Source organism: Mercenaria mercenaria, chromosome 11 (assembly GCF_021730395.1).
Source record: "Mercenaria mercenaria strain notata chromosome 11, MADL_Memer_1, whole genome shotgun sequence".
NCBI lineage: Eukaryota > Metazoa > Mollusca > Bivalvia > Venerida > Veneridae > Mercenaria > Mercenaria mercenaria.
Genome location: NC_069371.1, coordinates 27,006,417 through 27,028,758, shown reverse-complemented (window position 1 = coordinate 27,028,758; position 22,342 = coordinate 27,006,417). Strand labels below are relative to the sequence as shown.

The following is a 22,342-nucleotide window of genomic DNA, read 5'->3' as shown; positions in this document are numbered from 1 at the left end:
GAAATATTCATGACTGAACTGATCTAAGAGAATATCGTTATTATGTTCGCTCCAGAACGATTATCAATGCAAGCAGTTATTGCCGACGAATGTAGTTTTAGTAGTGTCTTTTCCATATTTTAACAATCAAATTATTCAAATATGCTAATTCACATATTACAAAGTTTTCAACTAGTTATAAAACTGTGACATTTTAAATGAACAGCAAAATCTCGATTTGAAGTCGGTATTAATTTTGCATTTTACATGTAATATCATTACGGTTAATTAAATTGGAGAATCGCTTTTGTCGTGTATATGCACATTGTGAGGTTTTGTTTAGCTTTTTATCAGTTTCATTCAGTAGGTTTAATAACTTCAATGTTACAGATATAATATTCTCTATATCACATGCAAGCTGTCCGTTCAGAAATATCAAAATTTCTTCTTTCTTTACCTGTTATAGGCAAAATCAACTTTTGTCCAAAGTCTCTACACGTCATTGCCAAAGCTTGATTAAACTAGTTTAGAACTAAAATTATATAAATTCTAATGGCCTTTTTTCATTCCTATGACGTAAAACATGTGACGAACCTATGTTATATAATTTTATACAATAATGCCGCACCATGAGAAAAACAACATAGTGCACTTGCGACCAGCATGAATCCAGACCAGCCTGCGCATCCGCACAGTCTGGTCAGGATCCATACTGTTCGCTTTCAAACCCTATTGCAATTAGAGAATCTTTTAGCGAACAGTATTGATCCTGATCCGCACAGGCTGGTCTGGATCCATGCCTGTCGCAAATGCACTATGTTGGTTTTCTCATGGTGCGGCTCAATTATTGACTCATTTTGTTTTATTTCCTACACGTGTAAAACATATTTTAAATTACGTCACTGTTAGAAACTAATAGTATCACTTTTTTCAGGAGGAGAAATATCCAATGTAACTAATTATCTGGACATAATCAGAGGCCAGCATTTGCCGTACTCAGACTCGCCAATATATTAGTCTGGCTAACTCTGTTCGGTGTACGTTCACAAAATTCTAAAACCCTACTAAATGGTGGTGACATACAGTTGATCTTAGAAATAATACATCCCAAACAATGATTTTGTTATTGAATACAGTTCAGATCCGAGAGATAAAAATTCAGCACCAGGACGAGAAGAGAAAATCACAGTTTGACATATATTTCGATTCTAACCACTATCTACAGCTTCCGCATCCACAAATTTGCCTGTTTTATGTGGTTCTCTTTTCCAGCTCGTCGCAAAGGCTGAATCAGTTGTGTCCAGCATGGTAAGGGTTACAATTTTACCATGATTTAGTCTTTTAAGAATAAGACAAAGTTTGAATTAATATGAAGTACACATGTACTTTTTTAATGTGACATTTGGTACGACTTCTGTCATAAAAAGTCTGCTATTATTTTGCTTGGCTGCATTCTATGCTTCTAAAGCATCTTTCATAGATTGCATTAGACACTTATTCAAGTACTATAACAATTGTTTAAAATGTTTTCTATTCTATATATTTAGACTGAAACAATCAAATTGTTTCGTTTAGACAATTGTAATTTAGAAAACAGGCCGTTAGCGGAAATGATTTGCTAACGGAAGAGGTTCGTTTAAAATTTCATATTTATATACGTAATAAGCAATAAATACAGATACGTAAAGCTAATTAATTAACACCGGATGTAAAGAACTACACTCGATTGTCTGAAAGACATGAATATGATATGATTTATTAGGTCTTGTAACGAAAACATACAGAAAACAACAATATATTCCTATGGAAATTGCATATACCTAGAAAATTACGGTGCAAACTGCCTTACTCGTGTCAAAAGTGCTGTATGTATGCCCTGAAATCAAATACAATAAAATTGACGTAGATAACGTAACAGCAGCGTGAATGTCATGTATATAGTTAGAATAAACGTGTGTTACGTCGTAAAAAGCATGAGTAATACTCGAATTGCACGGAACCTATCGCAAAAATCGCAATTCTTGTATAATATGAAACCAGTAGTTTCTAACTATGATTCATAAGCTAGTTGTTAACGCCTTGGAATGAATCAGATTCAGTTGGGTAATATTTTAGTGATACTTATTTTAGACAAAATAAACAATTTGAATTCTAACTATAAAACGCATAGGGGTGGTGGTGGTGGTGGGGGTGGGGGGGGGGGGGGAGTTAGTGGTTAAGGTGTCGGCCGCTCAACGTGGGGTCGTTGGTTCGAGCCCCTTTAGAGTCATGTCCATGACTTCTCATATGACATCAGTACTGATTTTTTTCTATGAAACGAACTCGACAACAGTTCAAATAAGCTTTAGGTTTTTATCACAATCGAGCTAAAATAAACAAACAAATTCGATGAATTGGTATCCCCCGCCAAAAGGGTTTGTGGTGAGGAATGGCAAACAAATATATCCGGCAAAAAGTTAAGGATGTTACTAAGAAGCAAATAATTTCATAAGTCAAAATAAATTTAACAGAAAATGATTGCTTGTTTTGGTGGGTGGGTGGGGGGGGGGAAGGCAGCGGGAGTGACCGGGTGAGGGTACAAAACATCACATGTTGATTAAAAATTAAGAATGAAAAAAAAAATGGGTGGGTTGGTTGAGGTGGGGGGGGGGGGGGTGATGGGTGATGCATGATCGGGGTGGTGGGCATGACTGGGTGGAGGAGTGAGGTAGGGGAACGGTACAACTTTGCATGTTGATAAATATTCATGGAAGGTTTGAAAAAAAAAATAATAAAAAGGAATGAAAAAATATTTTTTTTTGGGGGTGGGGTGGGGGTGGGAGGGTGGTGACCAGGTGTGGGTACACAACTTCACATGTTTATAATAAATGTTCATGGAAAAGAATGAAAGAAATTTAATGAAATTCTACCAATTGGTTGGTTTGTTATGTACAAATCTGTAGATATTTAAACAATTAAAGGGCAATAACTCTAAGGTAAATTGACCAATTAAAAAAATGGCAGGCATCACCGAAGTATGTTGGTTCATATTCATTTCAAGTTTCATAAAATTCTACCAGCTTGTTACTGAGAAATGGCTGCAGACGTGGATTTTTCATTAAATCAAGGGCAATAACTCTAAGGGAAATTGACCAATTAAAAAAAAAAAAAAAAAAAAAAAAAGGAAAATCTTGACGGGCATCATCGCAGTATGTTGGTTCATGTTTATTTCTATCTGCTAGTTACTTAGAAATGGCTGCGGACAGACGTACGCACAGACGTACGCACGGACGTGACGGACGGACAACGCCATTTCAATACCCCCCTCCCGATTTCATCGGCGGGGGATAATTAGTATAAACTAAAATAAAACGTATATGTTGGTAGAAAACATTAATAATAGTTTTAAAGCTTTTGATAGGTCTGTTTATGTGAAATATTAGTACATTTAAACAGTGATTCAATGACATTTAATTATTCAATTAGATATCCAAGCTTTCTTTATTCTCATCGTTATTGCAGCTGCTTTTTGTGCTTCATCATCCCAGCTGTTCTTTTCAGGAACTTCTCTGAATCTGATGTCATTTATCACAGGTGTTTGATTCCTCAAAATGAAAGGGATTGTGATTTGTTCCTTTCTTTATAATTTTACCATTATTTCTGTTACCTTTATGTGTCTTCAAGGAATCTCCATAAATTGACAGACATATTTCAAATTTTTCGTATACCGTTTTCCTTCTTTCTGCTGTTACTATTTGTACTTGTGACTAAATTTAGAATCTGTATAAACCTCTGACTACTATTTGACGTGTAACTAAAATTATCGCGCTAATTTGATAACATCGGATTCGGAGAAGTACATGAACAGCAAATAACGATGAAAATATGGGAGGTTTAGATATTTATGACACTATGCGATAAACTAATTGTTTCCCCTTCAGTGTTATGAATATTTCATTTTTCAAGAATAAAATATCACTAATAATTAAATATTTCTATTAATATAGAAATGTTCATTGTATATTTAAGACTATACTGTGGGACTGTTCTTGAATATACTGCCGAAGTGATGAAATTTCAAGAAGGTACATGGTAATTTTATTATAGCGAAACCTGACAATTAAGACGAGTACATGTTTCATGATAACTACTGCTGAATGTGTGTTGTCCAGTAAATTGTATTATAAGTAACGTAGAAATTCAAATAAATAACCCGACTGTAATTCTTACATTTGATAAGATGTTATGCATCAATATTCTGTTAAGATAGCAAAATACGTGAAGCGCGCTATTGCTGTCTTCAGATAGAATTAACTCCCTCAGCAATGTTTAAAATGAGCCAACTTTTGAGTGCCGTATCAGAGTCCTTTAAACTACCAAACTGTGTCACTTACTTCCACTAAATTGTCAGTAAAAAACAACAACAGACAAAGCAATTAGTTTTTTTACCGCCCCCACCCCCATTTTACCCCTTACCACTTCCTCCCCATCTATTAATATTTGGCATATATTAATATGTACTTGTTAGATTTTTGAAGCAACCCGTCTGTACTATTTTTCCATTACAGCTTCGTTTTGTTGTGGGCCTACTTTGCAAATGCGTGGCTCTGAGGCTATGTTTTTGGTGCTCTGTTCTTCCGAGAAATCTACCCTTACCTATTATCTTTTGTATCTGTTTTCTTCCCCATTGAATAAGAAGTGATATAATTCAAGAATGATTTAATTTATTACAAAAAAAGGAAGTGAATTACTTCAAACATTTCAATTAGTTGTGAATTTTTGTTCTAAGAAAAAGAAGAAAGTGCATTATATGAAATAAATCCTTAGGCCCCTCCTTAACCAAAGAGTGAACGTTATAATAACAATAAATGTATCTTTATTTAAAGAAGGTAACACATTTAGAAATATACAAACAATTATATACATCTATTTCAAATGTGACTTTCGGAAATTACAAAAAAAATTAACAAAATACAATACATGCACCATCAAAAAACAAGTGAATGAAGTATTGCCATGCAATACAAAGTCCCCTACAGGAATGCACCTAATTTTCTCTACTGCAGTATAACACAGTGAACTGATATCTGTCAATGATATATAATAATATTGTACTATATATACAATATGTTATAACAAAACACTTGGATTAAAATTTGCATTTATAAAAACTACAGTTGTTTTCATATTGAATTTTTTGGCCGACTATAAAAAAGTTACCATATAAGTTATATAAAGTAACAACGATGGGAAATAAATCCTAAAAAAATCTATAGTAATAACAAAGGGGTATATTTCTAAAAACAAGGGTGTCTCATGGTGGTGAACATTTGTTACAAGTTACATCAAAATCTCTCCATGTATGAAGAAGAAATGCTCTGGATAAAGTCATTCTTGAATTTGACATTTGACCTCTATGTGTGACCTTGACCTTAGACCTAGGTACCTTGTTCTTGCGCATGACAATCCGTCTCATGGTGGTGAACATTTGTGCCAAGTAACAGCAAAATCCCCCCATGCATGAAGAAGAAAATATCCTATTGACCTTTGATCACCAAGTGTTACATTGACCTTTAAGCTAGGGTTCTGGGTGTTGCGCATGACACGTCGTCTTATCATGGGGAACATTTATGCCAAGTAATATTGAATTCTCTTGATGGATGACAGAGTTCTGGACCCGGATACGAAAAAAAACCTATTGCCCTTTAACCTCCAACTGTGACCTTGACCTTTGAGCGAGGGGTCCGGGTTTTGCGCAAGGCATGTCGTCTCATCATGGGAAACATTTGAGCCAAGTAATATTAAAATCCCTTCATGGATGGTAGAGTTATGGACCAGACAGGAAAAAAGCCCTGTTGACCTTTGACCTCTAATTGTGACCTTGACCTTTGAGCCAGGGGTCCGGAATTTGCGCATGACACATTGACTTATTATGGGGAACATTTGTGCCAAGTGATATTAAAATCCCTTCATGAATGACAGAGTTATGGACCGGACACGAAATAGACCCTGTTCATGCCATGTTAACATATGACTGCCAAGTGTGACCTTGACCTTTAAGCTAGGGTTCTGAAAGTTGTGCACAACACATCGTCTTATTATGAGGTACATTTGTGCCAAGTAATATTAAAATCCCTTAATGGATGGCAGAGTTACGGACCGGACAGGAAAAAAAGCCCTGTTGACCTTTGATCTCCCATTGTGACCTTGATCTTTGTGCCAGGGGTCCGGTATTTGCGCATGACATGTTTTCTCATTATGGGGAACATTTGTGCCAAGTAATATTAAAATCCCTTCATGGATGACAGAGTTATGGACCGGACACGAAATTGCGGACGGACGGACGGACGGACGGAATGACAGAATGACGGACGGACGGAAAAGCGCATTCCTATAGTCCCCGAAACTGATTTTCAACCAGTAGGGGACTAATAAAAATGAAATATCTGTGTTCACTGAAACAGACAACCCAAATTAAATGTACCATCACAATTTACACATGATATGATAAGATGATGACTCATTCATACATTTTACGACAGACAATCGTATCTCGAACAGAAAAAGGAAACATAGTGTGCAACGAATTCATTAACTGTAATAAATTTATAAATAATAAATAAAAAAAGGAACAATCATTAATTCTGAAAATTATTATAAAGGTATGTCTTGTACATTTCTTTAAACATTTTAGACTATTAACGTTGCGAATAGTTATAAGTATGTTATTCTGAACGTTTACACTATAATAAGAAAATGTATTTTTAAGACAGTTTGTGTTAGGTCTTGTACATAATGCAATGTCGTTAGGTGAACTTGTTCTCAAATTGTACATTTCATTGTAATCAATTTCGGCATATAACTCGGTGTCATATAATCTATTGTTTTGAAAACTAGCACTGCCTATAATAAAAAAACCCCTAACTAGTTATAGCGTTTTATAAAGCTCAGCTGACGAATATCTTTGAGGAGTCTCTAGATTCTTTTTGTTTCGTAATTTACAAATCTATCTATACATGTTTTGTTTACCTATACCCTATATTGTACAATAATAGTCTATATTAGGCAATATATATACAATATATAAACATTATTATAAAACACAAATTACATATCAAACTTCAAACAGTATATTATCCTTTTTAAGGTTAGACCCCTGACAGTAATGTTTAAAAACTGGCATTTGCTTGGAATATTCTTAAAGTTGCATTTTTAGATACAAAGTTTTTCTCTATAACATTAATTTTGATAAATTAAATGACAAATGACAAACTATAGGCAAAAAATTATAAAACACAAAATAAAACTGTTAATATCATTTTTTCTAGGGTGCCTCAAGTAAAAGGATTTAACATGTTTAATGAGACAGCATTCTAACTCCAATATTGAAAAATTCAGATCGAGCCCTGTGGGACTGTTTTAAATTTTGCTCGTTTCATTCAAAAATAACCTTGGGACAGAAGTAAAACCTACCTACATTTCTTCCACAATATGTTACCTAAAGAGTAAAGGCGAAATAGAGAACTTTTACCGCATGTCACTCAGTATCTTTAAAGATGTCTAACTCTGCCCCCTTCTGTTTTAGAGGTAAATTCACTTTGAACAGCAAGAAATCGCTTATCAAATGAAAAAAAAAACACTTTCGTACAATAAATCAATAATTAGTCTTGATAAAAAGTAAAAAACGTACTAGAAAAAAGGTTTATAAGGAAAAATATTTTAGTCCCAGTGGGGCTTGAACCTATGCCCACCTGAAAAATTTAAGTCAAAGAAGGTTTATAGTAGGAATTGAATACTCTAAGAGCCTTCAAGATTTAGATCAGTAACGTTTTCAACAACGATTCCATTTATGGCCATGGGAAAATTTCTCGACTTCTTTACTTATGGCCTAGTTCTACATTTAGACTTATCAGGATTTAGGGCCGTATCATTGGTTTGCATCATCTTTCGCACTTATTTACATATGATTAGACATCTTTGCCAAGAACGCCATTCAAAGACTTGTTTTATTCACCTGGTGAAAACCTCCATATAATTCGAGTTACATCAAAAATTAACTGTGTATTTCTACTTTAGATTAAAATTGATACGCAAAGTCGATAAACTGCATATACACAGTAGAGTTCACAGTCTACATGTAGGTATTTTTGCCTATAACGGTTATATTCTTGATGAAAATGAGTGAGTTTACTGTTCAATTTTTGTATATTTTGGTTAAACACATAAAAAAGAATTTTCTTTTTTGAACGTTTACACTATAATAAGAAAATGTATTTTTAAGACAGTTTGTGTTAGGTCTTGTACATAACAAACACATAAAAAAGAACTTTCTTGCAGTGTTATTCCAACCCGTCCAGAGGAGTCATTATAACGCTAGGAAATTTCTTTAAAAACAACAACAACAACAAAAAACTCCGAAAACTTCGATTCTCATGGATGCTTTTTACTTTACTTTCTTTGCGAGGAATAACAAGTGCATTGTCAAGCTGAGAACCAGCTATTGCAATATATTAACCCAACGAGACTAGGTCTAAATGCAAGTTGTTTTCTTTATGCGTAACTGGTCGATGGTTTACTAGTATATGTACTTAACATTTTTTTTTCAGTCTAAGTTATGTTGTAAATTAAGATATTAAAAAGGTTGCTGACCAGCTTTTACAAATAGCTAACCTTGTAATGACTATCGTCAAGATAAAGCAGGATCCAGGGCATTGTTTCTACATTTTTAAACAAAAGACAAATCCTAACCTTATCGTTCACCGCAAAACCCATCAGCTATATTTGAGAGATGTGTTATATAAAGAAAATTTAACGAAATTAAACAAATTTAGAACTAGATCAAATAAAAATATAGTTGTTGTATCTTTGATGACCAAAACATAAAAGTAATTTGTCTACAACAACGCTTTTATCAATCCTCCTTTAACATTATGATATCTGCTGCGGCTGACACAGTAACCTCAGTCATAAACTTGTACCCTCTTTTTTCCATGTAAGCCTTTAATGCATACTTTCCACCAGGCCACTTATCATATTCAATAGACATCATTCTTATGTCAACTTTGCTCCAAGGTATGCTGTCAAGCACGCTTTCCTCGGCTCCTTCAACGTCTAAACTAAAGTAATCAATTTTGGTTTGATTTAACGCCATAAGAATAGAGTACAATGGGAAACACTGGACTTCCACATAACGGGCTGTGCCACTCCTTCCTTTATTCGCCATTGATTGATTTCCATCTAAAATGTATCCCCACCAAGAATCCTCTAAAAAGGTCATCTATATAAAAGAACAGATTTATTTCAATCATGTAACAATTTCACACATGCTGGTAATTTTGGAAAAGGCTTTTAATCCTACTTAGAGATTCTTGAACGCTCTTTTAAATGATCATCTTTAGTCAATTCAATGAATGTTTATGACAGTGTTATATTATATTATATCATAATACTTCTTCAAAACCAATGTTTTTCTTTAATTGCTTTATTCACCTTTAGTAAACATTTTTAATTTATCAATGCGAAGGAAAAGTGGTCCTATCTTACATTAAGACGGTTTTTAATACAAATACATTATAGAAACCAATTATTACCACGGAAGGATACGGCTTCCCGTTAAGGCATGCGTTCAGAGTAAAAGCTTTTCTGTTTTTCTTCTTTAATTCTTTGTAGACTGTCGGGTTTGCTTCAATAAGTATACCATTCCAGTTACGATACCTTTCGAGAAACAAGGAATTTGAAAATATCTCCCCAGCGTGGGCGCCACAATCAACATAAAACGCACCTTCCTGTAAAACGTACATTCTTCTAGATCTGTATGTTGCATTAGACATAATATAATTACATGTACATTCATTTAGGATTTTTCGATGTCAAAAGTGGTTTTCGTGGTTGGTTCTTTAAACGTAACCAATGGTCGTCATACTTTAATGAATATTACCGAAAGACTCGTGAAATGTTTTTCATATGTTTAAGAATATGTGTTTAATTGATTTAACATTAAGTTGAAAAGCGTTACACATGTAAAGAAGCATTGATACAGTCAGGCAAAAATGTTCCGTTCAATGATAGACAATATACTTATTGGACTTATTGCGTATAATGTGTTCAAATGTACGCACATGCGTATTCACACTAGTTATATCCTAAAATGGAAAGCCACACTACAAATCTCTATACTTAGAGACGTGAGGGGTTGTTGCACATTTAAACATATAGCTTAATTGGTTGACCATACACACAGAGAGAATTTAGTGCTGTTAAAATGTTAATAAATTAAATAAAAAGCAAATCATTACGAAAGAGCTGATTGTTCTCTGAAATTTCGAAACAAGTTCTGCACATAATACTGTACCTACATATTTCAACATATAAGAATATTGCTGTATTCGATTAAGTACGTAAGTGTTCTTACTTTAATACACATGCACAAGTTCTAATCAATATGAAAAACTGTTAAAAGCATAGAAACTCGCGTTTATGTTAACAGCGATACCAGAATTTTCAAAGAGACTTTATAAGTATTTCTACTTCGGCAGCAAATATATAGAGAAACTGTATAAGTGACAAAAAGATCAAATACTGAAATAACAAAATTTTCATTCAGATCATTCTATTACCTGCCTTACAAATGTGAAAAATTGAATAAGAAATCTTCACTATTTCAAGAATTTTAGGTAAGCCTATGAACGCGTTTTTTAAAAAAGAGACTAGACGCCAAGAACGTCTTGAAAGAATTTTTTCGTCGTCCTGCATGGCGTACATAATCATGGCAACAGATAGAGGATATTTGTTTGTATTCAGTGCCATGAAAATTTTATGAAATTTCGAGAAAAAAAATACTTTTCGCGAAAAATTGAATTAAGTTTCGTGAATTTAGGAGAACGTTTTCGTGAATATATTGTCCGGTTATCGGGACTGTCAGAAAAGTGCAACATTTTCACGAGTGGCGCAGCCACGAGTAAAAAAGTAAATTATGCTGTTCACGAGTGAAATATATTTCGATCTTACAAACTAACAAACAAACCTTCAATTTATTTTAAGTTTTTTCCAATGGTTTTAACAAAATTATATCGAGTTTGTCCGAGCAACGTCACGTGTATCGCATCATGACGTTATAATGTCGTGACGTCAGGACTTGTTTGTAAAAAAACTGTAAATAGATTTATTACGTTTCCTATGATTATGTTAGTATTTCTATAAATCTGTATCTTTACTGAAGGGGTTCGATATCTCACTGAAAACAATTTCTTTTTATTTTATGCTAATGTGTGAAGACCAACGAATTGTCTGTTTAATACATGCTTACATATTAAAATGAGACCGGTATTTCACAACAAATCTCGGATTCATGTTACATGTTCGTATTATGAGGCATCCGCTGAATAACCACAGCCACTTACGCCCAGTGATAGCCGTGAAATTAGCGTAACAAATTATGTAGCGAAATTCGGATGGAACTGGCTGGGAAAGTACATCGACGAAAATGCTGTTATCTTACGTAAGGTTGAGTTGATGTCTTGTAATAATTAACTAAGACAACAACATGCCAAATGTGCTGTCTCAAGTAAAATCTACCAAACAACAGTAAACAGATGAAAAGTGGAGGAAACACATATACTGTATGCAAGTTCAAACAACCAAGGTAATATTTCTAGAGCATTACCCATTATTTATTTTGAAAACGTTAGTACTGCTTACTTGTTCTATACAGGATTGTCTACCTGTACGTGACTAGAGTAGGGCTTAAAAATTAGGATAGTAATTCTAAAGGCAAAAAAGGGAGGTAATTAAAGATTATATTTCTAGGGAGATTTTTTTTTCTGAAAAAAAAAAAGTTCAGCGCTGTGAGTGATAATGAAAAATATTTTACTGTTATTTTTCAGTATTTCACCAGTCACCAGTCAGCATAAAATAAATTATGTATATCGGTAAATTGATATACTTGAATTTTTAGAGACTGTTCACCAGATGCAATATTTTCATGAGTGGCATAGCCACGACTGTAAATGGAAGATATGGTATTCTTGAGTAAAAGATATTTTTTATCTTACATGTAAAACAAATAAATTTCTTTTTATTTCATGTTTGGCTAATAAAATCTGTAAGAATAATTTACCCAAATGAAAGTTCTTACAAGTGAAAATATATTTGATAATGTTAACTGTGAAACTACCACATAATTATATTTCACTCCTATATTTGGATAATACACTGCACAACATTTAATGAAACATCTATCCTCTCATGCGCATAGGTTAATTTGAATTTCGGTTGTCACGATAACACAAATAACATTTGGTCCTACATGTAAAATTTCTCACTAATATTTATTTTGTCGTGAAATAGCATATATACTTATTATTTTCACTGATTAATAGTAATCTTCGCTATTTATTGTTAAACGTTGTAATTAAAACTGGTCTTGGCATATATATGAGCTGCGTCATGAGAAAACCAACATTGTGCGTTTGCGACTAGCATGGATGCAGACCAGCCTGCGCATCCGCGCAGTCTGGTCATGATCCGTGCTGTTCGCTTTCAAAGCCTATTACAATTAGAGAAACCGTTAGCGAACAGCATGGATGCACAGGCTGGTCTGGATCCATGCTGGTCGCAAATCCACTATGTTGGTTTTCTCATGGTGCGGCTCATATATTTTTCTCAATACAGTCCAGATTTGGTAAAAAGGTTAAACACTACATCTTAAATGGGTACTTCTTATCTGTTTTGATCAACAACAGTAGAAACAATAACCCCAACAAAAATCGACAATATAATAATAGCATTTTACTGAAAACGTGTAATACAAAGATATATCTTGACACACAAATATCGGATAAGAACAAGATAAGTAAGGACAGTGTTGAACATTAGCAAAGACCTCATTTTCTATATGATTCTGTAAAAGTTCAAAAGTGACATAAAACACTCCATAATAATTTTGGTTAGAAATATTACCTTATGTTTCATAAAGTCATCAACAAAAGCTGTCTGTCCGCAGGATGGGTCTCTTTTTTCTGGATGTTCTAAGTTGTACGGCAGCTTAGATGATTTTTCAATGTAAAATTCCTTAATAAGTTCAATCAGAGTTGGGTCGTCGGCATTTACTTTTTCTGCGTTTAATCTTTGCATCTGAAACTATGATAAATTACAGGTAAAGACAATAGTTGCAATATTTAGTAATCTAATAAATTTACACTTTGCCTTGAAATATTTTAGTTACATGTACTATAAACAGAAAGAGTAAACTTAGTATGATGAATGTGTAACATTGATCTTTTTGAGCACTTTGATACATACAGGGATTCTTCTAAAATGGAAAAAAATGATTATATGTACATTGCATAGCTTGTTGAAGAAATACGAAATTTGCATGCATGTATTGTTCTTTAATAGCGACAAATGGCACTTTAAGAGTATTTTCTGTACTTACAATATATTTATATTTCAGTTTGCAAGGATACCTTGTATGTCTTGTACTTCGCAATATGCGTGATTTTCCTGACGATGTTATGTCATAGGAAACCTTTAAAAAGGTTACATTCCATTATAATATGTTTGATTAAAAGAGATCATGTATTTGATATGCCAGTAAAATGCATTTTTTTTACAAAGATTCAGCATTACATTTTGATCAGTCTTTTTCACAATATCCCGGACTTTGATCTTCGACTTGTCGTATTCACGATGGCTCAGTATTAGATCTTCCATCTATCGTAATTTTCACAATGGTCCAGTAACAAATTTGTCATACTCACAGTGACCCAGTCATAGATTTCCAATCTGTCTTATCTACAACGGCTCAGCATTAGATCTTCGATCTGTCGTACTCACAATGGACCAGTATTAGATCTTCGATCTGTTGTACTCACAATGGACTAGTATTAGATCTTCTTCTGGCTTAGTATTGAATCTTCGATCTATGGTACTCACAATGGCCCAGTATTAGATCTTCGATATGTCGTACTAGCAATGGCCCAATATTAGATCTTCGTTCTGTCGTACTCACAATGGGCCAGTATTAGATCTTCTGTCCTGCTCACAATGACCCATTATTAGATCTTTGATCTGTCTTATTCACAACGGCCCAGTATTAGATATCTAATGTGTCGTACTCACAATGGCCCAGTATTATGTCTTTGTCGTATTAGTTTATTATGTTAAACCACCTATACATGTTCAGAATATAGTATAACCAAAGATTAATCTGGATCAATTGATCAATTTGTAAAATTATACACAAACAGAAGGTTAGACTATATGATTTCTGCATATTTTATTCAAATGTATATTACTTTCAGCAATATTGTTCATTAAACTAATGTTTGAAAAAAATTCTTGGAGCTAAACTACTTTTAGCCTAAAGGTAGAGCGTCCGCTTTGAGTGTAGGAGGCCGTGAGTTTGATTCCCGGTCGCATCATACGAAACAGGTGGTAAATGGTACCAGCAGTTCTCTTACTTGGCGCACAGCACATTAAAAGAAAACAAAAACTGGCTGTCCTTCTCTCACACCCTCGTGTCGATGGATTTCATGAGGAATAAGGTGTCGTCTAGAGAAATTGATATAAGCCATAGGACTTGCTTCAAAATCGACCTAAACTGTAGGAGTACAAAGCAAACTACTTATAAACTCAATAGAATTATGAACGAAATCAAGCAATTGCAAAATGTCTTGTATCCTACGCTGTCGTTTTCAGATTTTTTGTTTTACTCTCTTTACTGAAAGATTGGACACCTGTCCAATAGAAAAAAAAACCCGTTAACAAAACATACCCGCCTATATATCACTCCACTTGAAAATATGATTATGTGCAAGAGCGGCTGTACACATTGTAAAATACAAAATATGCGTATGTAAAGATAAAGTGTGAATCAAAACCCATTGAACTTTAAACGTATTAAGTTCTCGATAACTATAGAAACCAAAGGAAACACATTAAGAGTGCGACGAAGCAAGACAGTCGACAGAAAGCAAACCAGTCCGTTCAAAGTTGGGGCTTTAAGAGCCAGTAGCCAAAGAGTCCCCCGCCTGGAGTCAAGACTCTTCTAATCAAAACACATCATTTACATACTGTTCTATATTCCTCATTCCATTAAAGATGTTTATATTGTGAGATCAGACGTGTAAGAAAAATAAAAATAAACAGTAAAATAACTGTTGTTTTGAAATCACTAACTGTGACTGTGTTTTGAATAAATTTTGATAATAGTCAATGAAGGACATTTTCGAGACGGTCCGTATAAGCTACAAATTTGTCGTAGCCAGTTAAGATGCACCTACAAATGAAGTAAACAAATGGTATGGCATTTCCCACGTGTTTTACTCCTGTTAGACAAGGATGCTATTGTATCAACCATTCTTGTTCTTTATAACGAAATTGTCTTTTCTTCAATTGAGCGAGTAAGCTGCTATAAGTCGTTCCATGACAAAACCTGTATTAGTGACATAAACTCATAACTGAGATGATAAAATATTCATGAAAAAACGCTTTAAAGAAAATCACCGATGGCATTTAAAGACATAACGTCATGAACGTAATGAAAGCAGTATGACGTCGTTGTTCATGGCATGTACTTTTTCATGTCATTTATGCGACAAAATATAAGTATCACTAACTTAACAGTCATCATACATTTGAATATTTAGAAACAGTTTAAAATAATTTTAGTAAAAAATAACTCAAGTTGTATTTTTGGTTCCATCATGAACCTTTTATCTATGCAAATCTGTATTCTCATGGTGCATGAGTACTCTGGAATTTCGGGTTTCATGACAACACAGCGAACATCTGTTTGTAAAATATTGGTGAATTTAATTTGCCTAAAATAACTGAATAACAATATACTAGTTTTCTAGTTTCTGCATGAACATACGAAAACAATGATTTCCACTACTATATAATAATGTAATGATTATATACAGGTTTTCTCATAAAACGGCCCATAACAAATAGTTATTTGTCTTTCTGAAAACAGCCGTTAATGAAGTATTGAATCTGTATATCAGATGAATTATGAAAAAGATATCAAAGATAATCACAGCTGTTACGGTTACAAACCCTACAAGTCAGCTTGCTTACCTAACTAAACTGAAACTGTTATCAGTTGTTAATGCACAGTTCGATAATATAAGAAATGTACATCCACAACCGTTGTTTCAAAATGGCAAAATATATATCGATTGATTTTTGTACGAGTATTGAATGTTTCAGACGGATAAATATATTTATTCTATATCTATTTTATCTGTCCAATCGTGAACGTTCCAAATATATCTCCGTATCGTACAGAACAATGTTAAATAACCTAATATTATTTTATGCTTTTCAGTGAAATACTGTAATTCATCAGTGAAACAAAATTGATATTTTCACTTCTTCAAACAGTGAACATATCTATTTTATTTTTCACTGGTACGGAACTACACTTGAGTGCGAATGAATATGAATTATATATAATCGTTAATTCCTTGCAAAATATACTTCAGAAAAGATATAGATGTATATAAATACTTACAGAATCATAAATTTATACGTTCCATCGTAATAAAATCTGAAAGACATCTGTAAACGTCAAAGAATTATTTGACAGTATTCTTTTTTACATAGATATCAGTACGTCATGAAATTATGATGTCATGATGCGATGCACGTGACGCTGCGCGGGTAAAATTGATATATGTTATCTAAAATATTAAAAATACATAAAATGAAAATAAAATTGGTTTGTTGCAATGTAAGACCAAAATATATTTTACTCGTGAACACCATAATTCACATTTTCACTCCTGGCTGCGCCATTCGTGAACATATCAAGTTATAGTGTTTACTCGGTGAAATATATTTCGCTCTTACATTGAAACAAGCAAATTTCCTCTATATTATCTTTTCAATTTAACATAGGAACATGGATCTTCGAGGATTATAACTGCTATTCTTTTGGATGTTTCTAAACAAATATGCAAAAACTAGTTTATTGTATTTTTTTCAAACCTAAATTGGTGGGCGGGTTTCAAACTGTGATTTTATTGCAACTAAATAACTGTTTCTTCTTCTGCTAGGAAATCCTGGTGTTCAATAAATTTCAAGCACAAAATATATATCAGCTGCACACTTTAAATTCATATTATGCGTAATTTCAAATTTGGAAAAACAGTTGTTACTTAGTAACTATATAAACACGAACATAATATGCGCTTGTGTATAAACAGTATTTAGAGACTTACCCTAAGCCCTCCCTCTCTACCCGAGGGAAACAATCTTTATATAGAGTAAAACTGATGAGTGAACACCGTTTGCAAATCATAATCCTGTCCATGTTATACCAGTACTTGGACGCATATATTTGGATCATTCACTCTCCAGAATAGCTTTCTAAACATATTTTACTTCGTGAAATTCTGCGGGTTTTAACATTTAAAAAATCGTCTGTTTGTTTATAAATTTCACCAAAAAATGGCACACTTTCCCCTAGGGCGTTAAATGATTTTTTCTTTTCAAAGTGTTTATCTTATCGTATACTTGCTTCTATTTATGCATGATTATGTTCTTGCCTAGAGGTAAAAAGTGCATGTTTTGCATGAGATACTATATACATAGCCACCTAAGCCTACAATACAGTTTTAGCGGAGTTGTGTCCATTTTACCCAGGATCATTTTTTTTTTCAGCTCAAATAATTCTTTTTCAGAAAATGATACCTGAAATATTTTTTTCAGACTGCGTACTTTTGATGCAGTTAGCTACATACATATCTAAAATAGATAGTGCGTACTTGAAGTTTGTATTTTCAGTTACAATGCCTACAGTATTGTGTGCTAAATTAAAAAAAGTACACAATCGCATTTATCCAATGGCCGTATTTAACTAAAATATTTTATCTTTAGATATTTACTTCAAATGTACAGAATCCTCATTATATGTATCTTACAGGGCTAAATATATAAATTAAGTTTGAATATAGAACTACATGTCATTCAGTAAAAGTACATTGTTTAAAAAAACAGCTGGCTATATAGAGTTTTTAGTTGTAGTACACATTTATATTGTGCATACTATACCTGTAAGCAGTGTGTACTACTTTGAAAACGAATGCATAATTCTGTTTATACACATAAACTTGTTAATTTTATGTTTACATAAACTATATTAAGTAATTGTTAATGATTTTAAATGTGAAATTTGCATCTAATATACCTGTGTACTACCACTAAAACTTGCTGTACTTTTAACAAATGACTGTTACCACATGACATTTATTTTTTATACCTTTCATAAATGTCCAATGCAAATCCCATTAGTTTTACTTGAATAATATAAAATAATCCTATTTTTATGTCATGCGTAAAATCGATATTTTCAATTTCTGCGCATGTGATATGATCCATAATTGCATGTCACATGCTCAGCAGCTCTATTTTTTATTTCTGCGCATGTGATATTATATTTCATATCTCCCGTTGAGAGATTAATACTTTCACATTGGTTAAAAGACTGAGACGATAAATTTTCAGATGAGGCGCTTTTATATACCTTTGCATTAGGATTAAATTACTTATTCTGGTAATCATGCATGTGTGAACCCGGTTGAATTTTTAATGATTTGTTCTACATGCCAAAACGTTTGAAAACAATTTTTTTTATAAATTATTGAATCGAAACTATCGCCATCAGATTGGAAACGATCTAAATAAGAAAATGAGTACTCATATTTATAAATACAGATCAGCTCACGCGGAAAACCCACTTTCCGTTTTTTCTCGAAGGAAAAATCTTGCATAGCGAGGAATTCCTCCGAGTACTGCCTAATTCTGACTCGGAGTGCCGACTGTTATAGTTTTATTACTTTTATTACTTTAGCGGAATTTTGTCGAGTCACTCCGGGAAATTACTTGACGGAACTCCGAGTCGAAATTATACAGGCAACATTATAATGATTTCCGGTATTTTATGGCCACTTCGCGCGACTCCCGGGTCTGTAATAAACAATTTCGAGTGCCGCGAGATGATTTGACGTAACTTCGAGGCAGTATTTCCTTGTTTGACGGACTTTTTATATCATTAGCTTGTTCTTTTTATTGTATGAAATTTGTGTAAATTTTGATATTGAAATAGTTTCTGACCATGCGAATTAGTTTAAGAAGTATATTTATGCATAATTGACTAAATTACTCATACAAAATTAAACAAACTTTCAAATCACCGCCGTTAAGGCAAAGTGATTTGTTAAATTTTGAAATTCAAATAATTATTGACTTTGCGAGTTTAATTTAGAAAAAAGTCGTGTAGTAGTTTATGCACTGAATTAAAAATAATTTTATCTAGATGAACTTTAAAATAACAACCGCTAAAAGTAAATTGTTTAGTATAATATTGAAATACATGCGAATAAGATTAAGAAGTACATTTAGTAAATTTATGTAGAACGGACTAAATTATTATTTATATATGATTAAACAATCTTTCAAATGACCGTCGTTAAAGAAAACTGCTTTGTTAGATTTTGATATAGAAATAATTTCTAACTTTGCGAATTAAATTAGAAATAAAGTCATGAAAAAATGCACTAAATTATGAATAATTTAGAACTAGATAAACGTTAAAAATACACCCGCTAGAAAAAAAGTTAAGTATTAAGAATTATATAGAACTAAACAAACTTTTAAATAACAGCCGTTGAAGAAAAGTTATTTGTTGAATATTATATTGAAATAGTTTCTGACAGTGCAAATTGAATTTAGAAATAAACTGATGTAAAATGGACTAAATTTGAAACTATATAAAACTAGATAAACGTTAAGATAATGGATGTTAAAGAAAAGTGACCTTAATGAATTAACGAAAATTATAGGAGAAATGATTATTTTCCATTATAAAAATGGTCTTTCTTTTATCAGTTTGGGAGGAATTTTAAATAGGATAAAAAACTACTGCCGTATGCACTCAAAAAGTGATAAAATATCATATAAAGTGAAAAGGAAAAAATTGGTTTACTTTTAAGTAAGATAAAAATACTTCAGTATTAATTTTTTTTATAAATACTGTTATTTCACTATGTAAAATATAATCACCCTACTCCGATAAATCTGAAATCTGTCCTCGAAGTTACTCGAAGACCCATTTAAATTTGTATAGGTTATCATTTATTAGTCTCGGAGTCACTCGAAGGAATTCCGTCAAGTGACTCGGAATCAAAAGAAAGCAATACAGGTGTGTATTCCGCTAATTGGATTTCATCTCAAGTCACTTCGAGGATTTCCTTCGAGTGAGTTCGCATAAATCCTCGGAGTCAGATAGCGAAATTCCTTGACGGAAAATGGCTGACTCGAAGAAACTTCGAGTCGGAGCCTTGGTACTCGTTTTGGCCATCCTCCGAGGATCGAGTAGAATGGACTTTCCGCGTGAGCTGATCTGTATGTTTCGTTCAGAAATAAGAAAGTTATCGCCGTATTTCGAATGTTGAAATTTGCGCATAAATATAGAAGTCAGCGATATGTAAATCTGTCAAAAAGGTTTTATTACACAGCAAAGTCGTCACAATTTCCGAGTGCTAACAAGTATAGACGCCTTAATTCTGTCTCCATTATTTGGTTAGTAATTGGTTTTTAATAAATCATTATTTTAATTTTCTAGTAAATATTTCGACTTTATTTATTTTCGGTATAATAAAATAAATATTGTATTCCTGAGAGGGTGATATAAAAAATGTTCACCCCTCGAAATATGAATATAGACCTCGGCTAGCGCCTCGGTCGATCTTCATATATTTCGCTGTGAACATTTTTCATATCACCCTCTCAGGAATGCAATATTTATATAGTGTATAAAACTCTTTATTTCAAATATAATTTAGTCTATACATTTAGCCAAAGCAAATATATTGAAGAAGACTATTCTGTAATCAAAGTTAATATCTAAAAGCAAAGTATTTTGGTGACAAATTTGCATAGTATATCTTAAAATGATAATATGGTTACAAAATACGATGGAAGGAAAAATCACTAAATTATTCATTTTCATTCTACGCATAGTTTCTTTGCCATTATTCACTGCATCTTACATATTATGCATGCGGTACACGTAATCTTACCTTAAAGTTTAGTCCTTTATCAACCAAATTAGTGTGTGTTTTATCGTGTTCCGACTCCAGATTGCTGCTTATTTTTGTCTTACTTATGAAGTTTATTATTTCTCTGTCATTGGTTGATCTAATGTATATAAAACCAATTATAACCACTATTGCCAAACATAGGAAAAATCTGCAGTATCCTCTGTAAAATAACATGTCTAACTCTAAGAATTTCACTTAAGTATTAAATATGTTCTTATGTAATACTTAAAACAAACACCTGGTTGGCTTATTATCAATTTAATTAGTTTCATACATCTGTCACCAATTTGAAAGCTGTTTCAGGCATGTTCGACTTCTGTTTCCCTTTCTATTTCTGATGTAGAATATTCAAAGAAATAAATAACGTTAAGTTGAGCACATTTATTACAATCGTTCAAAATAGTTTGTCTTTTGTTAATATTTGTTATTGGTGTCTTTTCTTCTATTTATTATATATACGAGGGTCGTTCAGAAAATACGTAGAGTGATGTGACAGTCATTACTTCATAACATGTCAACAAAGACGCCTTTAGTTTAAATTATGTTATAAAATTAATATATCTGCTACAAATGTAGAAAAATTGAAACTGTTACAATGCATTATGTTTATGCTATGGTTATTTTCATGTTCCCCGAAGTAGGGGGAGCATATTGTCGCCATCTTGTCCATTCGTCCGTCTGTCCGAACTTACATTTATAATAGGAACAATAGGAAACTACACTTTTTCTTTGATATCATTCATTTCGTAAGCTTTTATATGGCTATTTTTCTTTTGCGTGGCTAAAAGAACAATAGAGAGAACAAAAGAATAGCTACATAAATACCTATATATGGGAACGTCCGTCTGTCTGTCCTTCACACTTCTCGTTTGGAGTATGACTAAAAAAGTATTAAAATACCGAAATTGTTTCTTACAAACAGCGATGGAGCTCATTAAGAGGAAGTGCAGTTACACGGAACCACAATTCTAGGTGGTACCATATTTAAATCATCTCCCTTTTTCTAAAACCATCCCGTAGCATTACTCGAACACTAGAAGTCAGTGAGATGGCGTGCGGTGACAAGGAACAATAACTCTAGGTGGTCCCATTTTTTAATTATCTCCCCGTTTTTGAACACCTGATCCGAGGCATAACTTGAATATTATATAAGTTTTTGACCTGATACTTTACATATTCATAGAGGTCAATGAGAGTGACTGCAATGACAAGGAACTGTAACTCTAGTTGGCCCATTTTTTAAAAAATATCTCTCTTTTTTAAATTTCCTAATTAGA

General features: G+C 33.0%; 1 protein-coding gene across 1 annotated transcript; it reads right to left on the bottom strand.

Annotated features, from left to right (window-relative positions):
* Nucleotides 1–8,270: 8,270 nt before the first annotated feature.
* Nucleotides 8,271–18,227, bottom strand: LOC123530673 (uncharacterized). Its single transcript, XM_053518755.1, has 3 exons — nt 12,916–18,227; nt 9,549–9,743; nt 8,271–9,235 (listed from the first exon to the last, which is right to left on the bottom strand). The coding sequence occupies exons 1-3, from the start codon at nt 13,087–13,089 to the stop codon at nt 8,870–8,872; spliced, it is 735 nt and encodes a 244-aa protein (XP_053374730.1). The 5' UTR covers nt 13,090–18,227; the 3' UTR covers nt 8,271–8,869.
* Between the last annotated feature and the right edge of the window lie 4,115 nt (nt 18,228–22,342).